The sequence below is a fragment of the Filicampus tigris genome, chromosome 10 (genome assembly GCF_054856515.1).
Source record: "Filicampus tigris isolate MCC_2025a chromosome 10, RoL_Ftig_1.0, whole genome shotgun sequence".
Taxonomy (NCBI): domain Eukaryota; kingdom Metazoa; phylum Chordata; class Actinopteri; order Syngnathiformes; family Syngnathidae; genus Filicampus; species Filicampus tigris.
This window is the reverse complement of record NC_141226.1, coordinates 23281814-23294015: the sequence shown is the minus strand read 5'-3', so window position 1 is coordinate 23294015 and position 12202 is coordinate 23281814. Positions and strand designations below refer to the sequence as shown.

At 41.0% G+C, this 12202-nt stretch overlaps 1 protein-coding gene across 1 annotated transcript in view; it reads left to right on the top strand.

Moving 5' to 3' along the window:
* clstn2a (calsyntenin 2a) overlaps nucleotides 1-12202 on the top strand; it is a 100336-nt gene that overhangs the window by 69888 nt on the left and 18246 nt on the right. The window contains exons 7-9 of the mRNA XM_086043781.1: nucleotides 1635-1820; nucleotides 2845-3102; nucleotides 4254-4375. Of these exons, the coding sequence (XP_085899907.1) occupies nucleotides 1635-1820; nucleotides 2845-3102; nucleotides 4254-4375 (566 nt within the window). The remainder of the gene's footprint in view (nucleotides 1-1634; nucleotides 1821-2844; nucleotides 3103-4253; nucleotides 4376-12202) is intronic.

The window sequence follows — 12202 nt, the reverse complement described above, 5'->3', positions numbered from 1 at the left end:
TTTTTTTTCCTAAAAAGTTATTGTTTCTGAAATCTTGGGCCAACAGCAACAAACTGTATCTTGAAATACAAATGATATTATTAATGACTGTTTTTGTGCAGAAATATTTCGAACCCGGCTGAGTGTTGTGAAATGTGTGAAATTGAAGCCTGCGCTTTTTCAGCACACCCTCAAGGGAACTCGGTTTCATTTTAGAACGAATATCTCTCATGGAAATCAAACCCTTTGGTGACGAAAAAAAAAAAAAAAAAATCATGAAAATAAAGCTCGAGAGAGAAAGTTGACTGGGAGCGTTTCCTTCAACGAGGGAGCCCGGTATCGGAGCCAGACTCTCCCCTGCTGCCTCACCTGTCAGCACTGACAGCATCTCACAAGTCCAACTCACCCAGGAATGAAAGAGGAAGCGAGGAGGAGATCAAGAAAGAGAACTCAAGGGAGGGAAGTAAGAAACAAAGTCAGAATGAGACCGAGAGCTGCTGGCTCTTCCCGCCGTCTTAAAACATCACCGACCTTTTACAGTGCACCATTTAGTGAAAGTGTCGTTTGCTCTGTTATCCGCTAAAAGGTCATCATTTGGACATGAGGCATTATGTTTGCGGTTTGTATATTTGGTCATGTGTGAATACTCCCAGACAGCGAGGAGAAAGGACACGACTAATACGGGGAATTCTCTAAACATACTTGTCAGGCGGTTTCACGCAACACTAAATAGAAAGAATTAAGATGTGCCCTAGAGCTTCAAATCGTTACGCTGGTTTAAAGGTTATGTGACAAGACATGGAAAAACTAGTTCTTGCTTTCTATTTATTTTTGAACGCCAATTAAGGACTAACACCCTACATTTTATGTCAAAAATGACAAAAATGATCAGAAGAGCAGTCTAATAGACAGTACTAATGAATCAAATATGTCACATTCTCAAAACAGGGAGCTGAGTGCAGACTGCACAGTTACATTTATTTGAATGTCATCTTCGTACGACACGTCTTCATATCTCTTCTAAGACAGCTAAACGACGTGAACACAATAAACAGTGAGAATGAGCAAATATGCTGGCACTTTTGATTTTTGTTTTTTGTTTTGACTATAACAAGCAGCAGTTTGGCGGGAGAGCAATTCTTCAAAAAAAGAACAAAAAAAAGGGGCTTCAAACCATTTCATGTTACACTAGGCAAGACGCGACAAGGCGGCTTTGTTTATGTAGCACATTTCATACACAAGGTAACTCAATGTGCTTCACATAATTGAAAGCAGAAAAGAACTGAAAACATCTACAAGCAAAGTACAGATATATAAGGTAGCTAAATAACAGCCAAAGATAGCAACACATGTAGACAGGTGATCTAACAATACTCACAGGCATATATTCTTTATTCCATGCCAAAAAAAAAAAGACACTTACAGTAGTTGTGAAACTCTTCTTCGTTTGTGTCTGCGTGATTGCATTATAACGTCGGCCAAGTTGCTTTCGCCACGGAGCCACAATGAATTAATTAATCATGCTTTGTGCTTTATGAAGTGTGCCATTTATTATAGAGTGCTATTTTTCTTTTTTTTTTAAAAAAAACACTTCACCAAAAAAAAAAAATGTGATTTTGAGACAGAAAACGTCTTTTTTTTTGTGATCCTTTAAGGCTGGAACAAGCGGGTGGACTACGAGCCTGGCACCGGCAGCAAGCCTCTCTTCCCAAAGTTGCACTTGGAAACCTGCGGAGGACCCTTGTCTGGCATAAAAGTGATTGTGGAGCTGCAGACAAGTCACATCGGGAAGGGCTGCGACCGGGAAACGTACTCTGAGAAGTCTCTGCAAAAACTATGCGGTGAGTAGAGACAACTGAGTGGCGAAAAAAGGAATTGGGTCGCATCGGAAGCGACTACGGTGTTGGAGGAAGAGAATAAAAGGAAGAAGGATTTGATTTAGAATGCCCGCGTGAAACATCGAGCTGCTGTTTAGCAGCGGAGGGTCGTCATGATGAGAGACAATGGAATTTTAATTAAACATAAGAAATTACATTTGATGTCTCGCTCCATTTTATTCCAATTTCCAGTGTGCCCATTGTAGTTGTGGAGACTGCTCGGAATTCCATTTCATATTCTTAATTGCGTCTCTTGGGACATTCCAGACTGTGACATGTTCATTATTGCATTTCGTTTACACTCTGAATTTCCTGTATGCGAGACAGTTTGCCAAAGGCAGTTGTAGCTTAAGCAGAAAAAAGTATATATGTGCGTTATATTTCTTGTATTTACAGCTATGCCCCACATATTCGCGGGTCACCATTCATGAAGTCACCTATTTGCCGTAGCTATCCCCAGCTATTTGTTTTTAATTTGCGCCTTGCCAAACACACAAAAGGTGCCACGAGATGGAAACAAAGGCCTGTCGAAGGAGGGATTTGTGTCAAGGAAGTTTGTGGAAGTGAGCCATCTTAACGAGGAGGGAAGCTAGCTAACAAGGAAAGCTAGCTAAGTTAAAAAGTTAGCTCAAGTTAGCTAAGAAGAAGTAGGACACTGAGAGGAGACTAGAACGCAAGGAGATGCCACAGAAGGCAACATTTTTGTAGAGGTGCTAAAGGCCAAAGAGGCACTGTGGAAAACCCAAACGGGAAAAGCAGAAAGGAAATATGGATGTCAGGTCACTTTGACCACCCGGAATTTTACCTAAGGTGCAATGTAATGTTTTTGTTGTTGTTGTTGTTGTTGTTTTTTTCTTTACGTTGTACATTTACGTTATACAACGTGAATGAGGAGTACATGGTCAATGCAAATTGTTTACGTGCTCCAACAACATTTGATTGGAGTGCTTCTGCTGTATTGTCGTTTTTTTAATTGTTGTTGCCCCAGGCGCAGCATCAGGCAGTACAGATCTTCTTCCCGCCCCAAGCCCATCCACCAACTGGACAGCGTCTCTCGTGAGCGACAGCGGCCGCGACAGCGACCTCATCTACAGATTTGATGGTCAACAGGCAGCCAATGTCCCCGATCATGTGGTACCCCAAAACCTGACAGATCAGTTCACCGTCGCGACATGGATGAAACATGGCCCCAGTCCGGGACTCCGAGTTGAGAAGGAAACGCTACTGTGCAACTCTGACAAAACTGGTGAGGACACAATCTGACATTGGCTTACTTATCATTTCACCAACATCTTGAAATACAGCAAACCCCCTTTTATCACTGGAGTCACATTCCAGACTGCAATTGATGTGTTTTTTTTTTTTTTTTTAATGAAAAATAAACATCCCTCTCCACTGGTCAATTAATAAGAAGATAAGATAAGAAGGCCTTTATTGATCCCACAGTGGGGACATTTTCAGTGTTAATCTTGTCAGTGTCCAACAATAAAGTCTTTGCTCGTAAGGTGGTAACGATGCTCGAATTCGGCTGTACGTTTGCCCCTCCTCTTGATGAACAATTCATTTTAGATGTTGTTGGTGCTCTTTTTCTCTGCAAGGCTCCGCCTACAGTTGTGCAGTCGAATTTACCTACTGTGGAAAATCCCAAATGAATCAAAAGAGTCAAAAGATATAGCACAATGTTAGCACTAATGCTAGTAGCGGATCCGAGATTGTCTTAGTGGTCGTACTATTGAATTTTTTGGGCAAGTCAATCTTTTCAGCAGCAACATATTGAAAAACTGTTGTTTCAACTTAATACCACAACACAGTGTTGACATGACTTGAACATTGTACGTAATGTGCGGCAGTTTTGGCAACATTGACATTATGATTGTATTTAAAATAAGGATGCTGCACATTGCATATGTGTTGGCGTTAGTAATGTTACAACTCATTTTGTCCCAGGAACTGGACTGATGTGTGAGGGATGAAGACACCAGAAACCAATTCCAGATAGGCGGCAGAAAATAGATAGCATCTCACACTGATTTGAATGTTGTCACGACGTATCCGATATTTAATGTAAACCCAAACAACAACATTGAATCACCTAGCCCAGGTGGAAATGAGATCGACTTATTTCCCACCTTGTACACAAATGTTGAAGTCTCAATATGTGACACTTGCTGTGATAGATCTCATTTCCGCCAAAATGTGGCTCTAGTCATATTTGAACAGCATGTATTCAAGGTGGAAAAGACTTCAGTGATTTAAATGACAAATGTGGAGTTTACCAAAGCCCTTTATTTCACACAGTTGGAAATATCTGATGGGAGGGAAAAAAAAAAAAAAAAAAGTAATACCTTTGTTGTCTACATGTGTAACCACATACGGTATTTGTTGTTGGTTTTTCAGAAATGAACCGCCACCATTATTCGCTATATATTCATAACTGCCGGCTGGTCTTCCTGCTTAGAAGAGATTTCAGCCAGCTAGATACTTTCAGACCTGCTGAATTCCACTGGAAGATGGAGCAGGTAAGGCGTGTGTGTGTGTGTGTGTGTGTGTGCGTGAGGAGGGTTTCAGGGTTGATTTTGCACAGTGAGTGAAAAGCTATCCATTTTTTGCTGTCGTAAAGGGAGAGGTTGTCTATTCTCATTACCGCAGGCCCTCACCTGCCCGCATTTCTTCACACTATCTTCTCCGTGAAGGATCGAGAGGGGAGAAAACAGCGCTACTTTGTTCACTAAGTCCCCAGCGTAGCCGCATTGAAAACACTGTTTAGTCACGGAGAATCACTTTGCCAGCAGCACTGCGTACAACGCCGACAGTTATTTTTCAGTTTCCTTTTGGATGCGGATGGTTTTGTCCATCCGTGTTTTTTGGACATGACACGTTTCATTCTCAAATGTAAAATTGTCGCGTCGTCACATCAGTGCAATCCAAACGTCGTTCCCCGTGAGCTTGACTCTCGGCTGATTTATGTATTTATTTATTTAATTTGAATCATTATTTTAATTTTGGCTATGACTTGGGAGCAAAATTTGGAGCAGCAATACATACAAACACAGCCTGGAGCAATACTCGCAGGAAAAAGTAAAAAAAAAAAAAAAAAAGGCTGACAAACCACAAGTATCCGATTTGTGTGTAGCCCTCTTAAAGTCATTTTTCACGTATGGAACCGTTCAGCCTGACGGAGAATCAAAAAATGTTTGGTCCTTTCATCTTAAGGCCCCACATTGAGCAATGCAGCTGAATAAGACTGAATTTAACCTTCATGAATAAAAATTGTTGGTGACTCGTCGTTGCACACCGAGCGATTGAGTACTGCACATTTACTGCCTTGGCGCAACAGAAAAACTGGCTCAACATACTGTACTGCAATCATTTTTTTATTCAACCTCAAAAGTACGGAGCGATTGGCAGTTAAAGCAGATGGCCACAAAGAAAACGAAACAGGAGATAATAAAGGAGAATTTAAGGATATATTTTTTAATTCAACAGAGGCTCTCCACGCATTACTTGAAATTATCAATATAATCTAGTATTATTGCATTTAATTTAATTTTTTTTTTTTTTTGTGGAAGCTCATGTGCAGTTCTGATTGGCTGTTACTTCTCCAATGTTTGGGCAGTCATTCACGGACGACTCAAATTTGGAATGACTTCAAAACGAGTGGCCGGCCGTCGGCTGCTCACAAAAACTAGTTGGCGAAACCCGCACATTGCGCCACAATTCGGTTGGTTTCGGCCGCGTGGCTCGATGTACGGCTTCCTGTGCAACAAGGAAGCGGCCCGTTTTTTTCTTTCACTTTTCTTCAGAATTTGTTGAGTCATCTTGAGACAACCCCCGCCCCCTTCCCTCCACAGGATAACAAATGATCCTGATCTGTTGTCTTGTCATCCTCCGCCAGCCAGAAATTGCTACAATATGGCACTACATTTTCTTTTCTTTTTTTTTTTTTTTTTCCACTTTCAAGGTCTTCACTCTATCATAAAGTTATTCCAGTCTATTTCTGTGTTGTTTGTCACCCTGCCCTGCTCCCTCTGCGTATCAGTCCACAGACTCCCCACTGACGCAAAATCAGTGAGGTGAAAAGTAAATTTGGTTTGTTCCAGTTTTTTAATGAAAGTAAACACATTGTCTCTTCACTGAGTTTTAGACTCAGTCAACGTCTCCTCCTCTGATCTGCTGTGTTATGTTTTATTACCTGCAATGTTTCATCTTTACCTGCTTCTGTCTTTCTCTGTTTTTTTTTTTTTTTCTTCTTCTTCCTGCCTCTCCAAGATACTAAAAAGCAAATGTCACACTGCAGTTATTTTAGTCTTGGGGATCTACACAATTATGCTCTACTGAGCTCCTTGGACATAGTGTTGTGTGAAGATCCTATCAGAAGTTATTTCAAAGGAGTAAATCCTGAAACCCTTACAAGGCCCTGAAAAGTGAAAATAAAAATGTCTTGTAAATTTGACACGCCACCGAGAAGATTGTAGTTAATAAGGCTGCCAAAATTGAATGAATGCAAAATTGCCAAGTATATAAAATGAGGCTTCAAAATGGTGAAAAATTGAGCATTCTCTCAACTCTCAGACACTGTCGGCGCCTCTGCTAAAACAAATGTCCCGCTCAACTGTCAGTCAAATATGTTCATCCATTTAAAGTCTTTCAAAGTGTTTCATATACAAAACCTCTCGCAGCCCTAAAAACAAAATCACACACACTCCAAAAAGACCCCTCACTCATACAAAAACCTCTCACACACGCCGAAAACCTCTCTTACTCAGTCTCTCTTGCGCTCTTGCTCGCTCGTGCTTTCACCAAACAAAAACCTCGCACTTGCCAGAAAAAACTCTCGCACTAGCCAATAAATGCGCACACACCCCAAAAAACTCTTATACATGCACTCCAAAAATAACTCAACTCACTAGAAAACACCACTTGCAACAAAACCCCTTTCGCGTTTGAAAACTTGACATGCACTAAAAAAAAAAAAAAAAAAATACACACATCTCGTGCTCACCTAAAACACTCACCAAAATATCTACTCTTTACTAAAACAAACAAAAAAAATCTCAGGGGCAAAGAATTTTTTCTTTTGCCTTCCATTCACACAACTGACACTCGCGTACTGTAGACAAAAACGTTCTCCCACACTCTTTTAGCCAGAGGGTCTGTTGGTGTGTGAGAGGTTGTTGGGCTGGCTGAATGAGCGATAAAGCTAAAAAGGCTTAGACAGCACCTCGTAATAAATATGATGCAGCTTTTTCTTACTATGCCTCAGCGACAACTCATCTTTAATGAATTGAGGACACAAAATAGAAATGGACGGTCTTTGCCGCAGTTTGTTTTACGATGCAGATGAATGTGGTGGATAAGTGTCTGATGGATTGAGTTGGGTTGGGTGCAGTGTGTTTGTTCTTAAATATATCGTTATGGAAATGTAAACAAATTGCGAATCAACTAATACATTTCAATAATTGTATTTTTAAATAGCCGGGGGAAAAAAAAAGCAGGGGAGCCTCGGAGGCGCACACATCACAAAGCGCACTTGAGTGCGAGTAAGCGGGCAAGATGTGTGAAACAAAATATTTAGGGAACATGAGGCATCACACTCCACGTTTCCAGACGGCGGGAACGTGAGGTGGCTAGAGAATGAGTGCTCTCGTACGTCTTGTGTTATTGTCCAGTCTCGCTGGAAACTGGTAAGTCAAGCAGTGCTTTTTTGGATCTGAGCTAACGTCATAAAAAAATGATGTGTGCCCCGAAGCAACGCAGGTAAGGTCAAAGAAAAGTGAGCACAGTTTCTTGAAAAAAAAAAAAAAAAAAAAAGCTGCAAGCCACTCTTTTGCTAAGCGAAATAAGGTACAGCCTCATGTGAAAAACAGCTTTTTGTCCATGTTAATTATTCAATAAGCTGTTGTATATTCATACAAAAATATCTGAAAACCAAAACTCAGCTGACGTTGTCGTCCACATCTGTGATTTATCCAGAAAAACGGTCATCACACAAAATGACCTTCATCCCATTTTGCGCATTATAGAATTAAGCAGAAACCAAAATATCACATATATACAGCAAGTCCATTCAGGAATTAGGCCTTGTGATTATTATGGGCCTTCAGATGCTGCAGACAACTTTAGCTCACTCAACATTCAAGAACTGCCTAAGTCATTGAACATTTGTCCAGTTATTTTATAACTTTGAGGTTACCTGCAAAGCGGATGAGGTAACATGTCTACACATTAGCAAACAGTAGAAGCCTCATTTAAAATGAATCTACATGACTAAATTAAATGCAATTTCAAATTGACTCATTTCCAGTCGGCTGTTCAATTATTTTTTTTTAGATCTGGACACAGTCAGTAAGCCACAGTGATACTGTATCAGTCATTCTTGTCAGAGGATAAAGAAAATATGCTCGTGAGTATCATTTATCTTGTGTTCAAAAAAACGGTTGCTTAAAGTGTTATAGCACCGCAACACCGACGCTATCCATATAGTAGCATCACATGACCAAAACCCAGAAAATAGGCGACGCCAATTTCAGTCGACAACATTGCCGCATAAAATGTCCGACTGACTCCTTGCATAGCTGAATTACTCTTCTTAATTCTTACTCCACAAACGCAATATTAACCGGAATACTGCGTTTATATACATGCAACACATTTTTGCGAGAAACATGCGAGACCTGACTTCCACTTTAGTGTGTTTAAAATCTATCTGTCTATCATGGATTTTCACCTGCTGTGGGTGGGCCTGCACTCTTTTTACTTTACCTCAAACTGAACAAAAACAATACAAATTTGATTGCGTTAAAATATTTACAAGTATCTTTGTTCATAGCTCAGCGAATGAATGAACGAACTACATGGCGTCGGGTCAATGTTCATTCGGGAGCCCTAAACATTCCCACTGGATAGATGAGTAGTACAGTAGCGAGCTGGAGCGCAGCCATGTGTGTTACAAGGACAAGGTCAGTGGGATTTGTGAGGAATGTTGGCGTGGCGAGGGCGGGGAGGGATGCGACTGCATGTCAGAGCTGCCGCTCACTGTCCTCGTTCCTCTTGCACTTAGGAAGGACACTCAATGGCTTCCGCTGCAACTCCATTTAGCAGTATTGATTTTTCAATTGTCACCCTAGAGAGGAGAGGCAGAGAGCCGTGAAAGAAAGTTGGCAGGGAGCGGGAAAGAGGCCTCCATTTGCCAAATGGATTGAACGCGGTGAAGGAATGTAAGCGGAAAAAGGCCGGGCAGTTTGGCTAAACGCGAATGGAGATTCGAGCTTCGGTCCTGTTAGCTTCAGGGGAATCGTGCAAAAACTACCGAAAAAAAAAAAAAAAAGAACTGTCTAGTCTTTTTATTCCTTAAGTTTGACGTTATAAAGTTTGCCAAGCTAGCGTGCGTCATGTGGAACGTTTGAAAATGAGAGGACAGACGACGGAGAACAACCCGCGCTAGCAGAAGTTTGATATACACAGCCCCGGACATGACACTCAAAAAGCCTAAGTAGCAGCCGAAATATAGATGGAGATGAAGCACGACATTCCAATTTGTGGTGAAGAAATACTCATTTGAGGCCATGGAGTAGGCATATTGTAAACAAAATCGAAATGAATGATATTAGCATTCCTGGACAGTCGAGAAAGCAAATGGAGCGCACCTTCTCAAATTGAGGTTGAGGTAGAGGACTAGCAAAGGTGCGCTCCATTTGCTTACCTAGACATCCCAAGTTTTCATGGGAAAGATATTAACTCATTCACTGCCAGACATTTTCAGACCCTCTTTTACCCTAATGATTGAAAAAAATATAAATAAGATACTTTTAACAAGTACTGAATAAAATTCTGTGATCTAGCAGGGGTGTGAACGGTGAACCCCGATATAGCGGAGCCACCACTGTATTTACAGGCTGAAATGTTCCCAAGTTAAGCTGAGAGAAAGGAATATTTATTTGAGCTGGCAGCTGTTTGGAAGCGCAATTAGCGCCGTGCGACGCCATGGCGTGTTGTGAATCGCAGATAAGTGTTCCAATTTCACCGCCACGAAAGCGGTTGCAGAGCTTAATTTATCATTAAGGGATATGTCTGGGTTCAATTACCGTGAATGAATAGCGGAAGTGGTCGGAAATGATCATCCGCCCTCGTCGGCAAAGCGTCCTCGCTTATCTGCTTTATCTACCTGCTGGCAAAGTGCTTGTTGTTCCGTGACTCCCTCCCTGTGTTGTGCTGATTAGAAGCTTCCCGTTGTTTCTTAGCAGATGGGACGGATTGTTTAGGTGCTGAAGTTAGACTATTGAATGTGCACGTACTCGGGCAGATTGAATGCTCATTATTTAGTCCCATCTCTCTCTTAAGGGCTGCAAAGATTAAAAGTTAAATGCATAATTCTGTTCCTTCTGTTTCTAATGACGCTCAAATTTACTTAGCTGCAAAGTACTATACTGGTATTAATCCACGACTAAACGGAGCGGACTAAAGACGTCTGTAAAGAATGCAGTTGGATTCTGAGTCTTGAATTTAGTAGGATTTTTGTAGAAAAAGTATTGCTCTGAAACACCGAAACAATCTGAAAAGAGCTGCGCCATACATTCTGCTTTTTTCAAAGATAACAGGTTTTGATTGACACTGTCAAAATGTCAGAGAGGGATTCACAGTGAAGTTGCATTCGGCAGATCGATGTGACGCTACACAATACAAACTCACGATAGCGAGGGTGATAGTGCTTCTATACAACGGTTCCACAAGTGCCTTCATTAGTTAACAGTAATAAGCAAACATTTGTTTTGGGGTTTGTTTGATTATTCAGTTATTCAGCTGTGCCAACACAAATGGCAGTGGCATTAGCCGTTAGCGTGACGAATTAGCCAAAGCGTCAACATAAAAAAAAAATGAAACAAATAAAGCTTGTTTTACCTTCATGAAGAGAGTTGGCATTATGGGTCTCGCTATTATGTCATTTAAGTTTTATAAATCATGTTATTACAATAATTTGACCAATCCAGTCTGGTTTGAAATACTGTCAGGGCCAGTTGTTTTTTTTTTACCCTTTTGACACAATTTCCCATACGTTCCCTTTTCAGGGAAACAAATCCACAACGTGAGCGTGCAATCATGGCTCCACTCACTGCATGTGTACAATATTTGTTTTTGTGTCACAAGAACCAGAGAAATTACAAGCAGCTAGCTTGTGCGTTATGCATGTTTTTTGGGCCTCGTTTAAGTGTTCGCCTTTACTTTGTCTGCTTTTGCCGCTTCCTTTGAAGCGCAGCAATGTAGTATTGTTATTTCAATGCACACTCAGGTGTGGGGGTGTGCGTCAGTCTGTGATGCGGCTGACAAATTTTAATGCCACTGTCCTTCACTTAGAGACCACATGTTGTTTATACTGTTAGCTCAACATAAGCTTTCACTGACTGCACTTAAACATTGAGAGCTTATGCCTCCCTCTTGTATTTTATCTCCCCGTCCCTGCGCCGGTAAAAAAAAAAAAAAAATGACCGCAAATCAACTCAAATTTGCAATAGATTGCTATTATACGGCTACATTAATGCAAGGGCACGCGCAGAATGAAGTCAGAATAATTTGCCTGTCCTCTTGCACCAAATGTATCAGCGACTCGTGCATACGGCAGATGACAAGATCAACCACGTGTGCAATAAAGTATGACTCACAAGGAAGGTTTTAGACATGCCTTGTGAGGGTACCGCACCACAATTACTAACCGTCAGAGGTGGCAAATGTACTGAAGTAGAAGTCGAGATACGTAAGGATAATAAAAAAAAAATTTAAAAGTATGATTAACGTCATGTGGGACTATTGATTCAACTCCTGTACATAAAGTGGAAATCAACCCAAATATATTTTTGCCATTAATATGTTCCCAGCAGGCCCACTAGTTGAAACGTAGCACTCTGAGAAATATTGCGTTTGCGGAATATGAGCAGCAAAATCCACTCGTTTTTAGCCATCTCAGGGGGCGGCCATTTTGTCACTTCTATCGACTGAAAATGACATCACAACGACCCAGGGCTCAGGGAACGACCAATCACAGCTCGCCTGTCTCTAAAACTGAGCCTTGTTTAGTCGTTACCTGAGCCATGAGAGGTTGTGATGTAATTTTCAGTCGACAGAAGTGACAAAATGGCCGCCCCATGAGATGGCTAAAAAACAGTGGATTAACACTTATTCCACAAATGCAATATTTATTAGAATGCCTTGTTTCAACTTGTGGGCTTGCCAAGAACATGTTCTTGAAAAAAAATGTTTGAGTTGACTTCCACTTTAAGTAAAAGTAAAAAAAAAAGTCCCAGATTTTTGTCATTGGTGATGTGTGGCATGACTCCGTGTGACAGGCGAAAAAT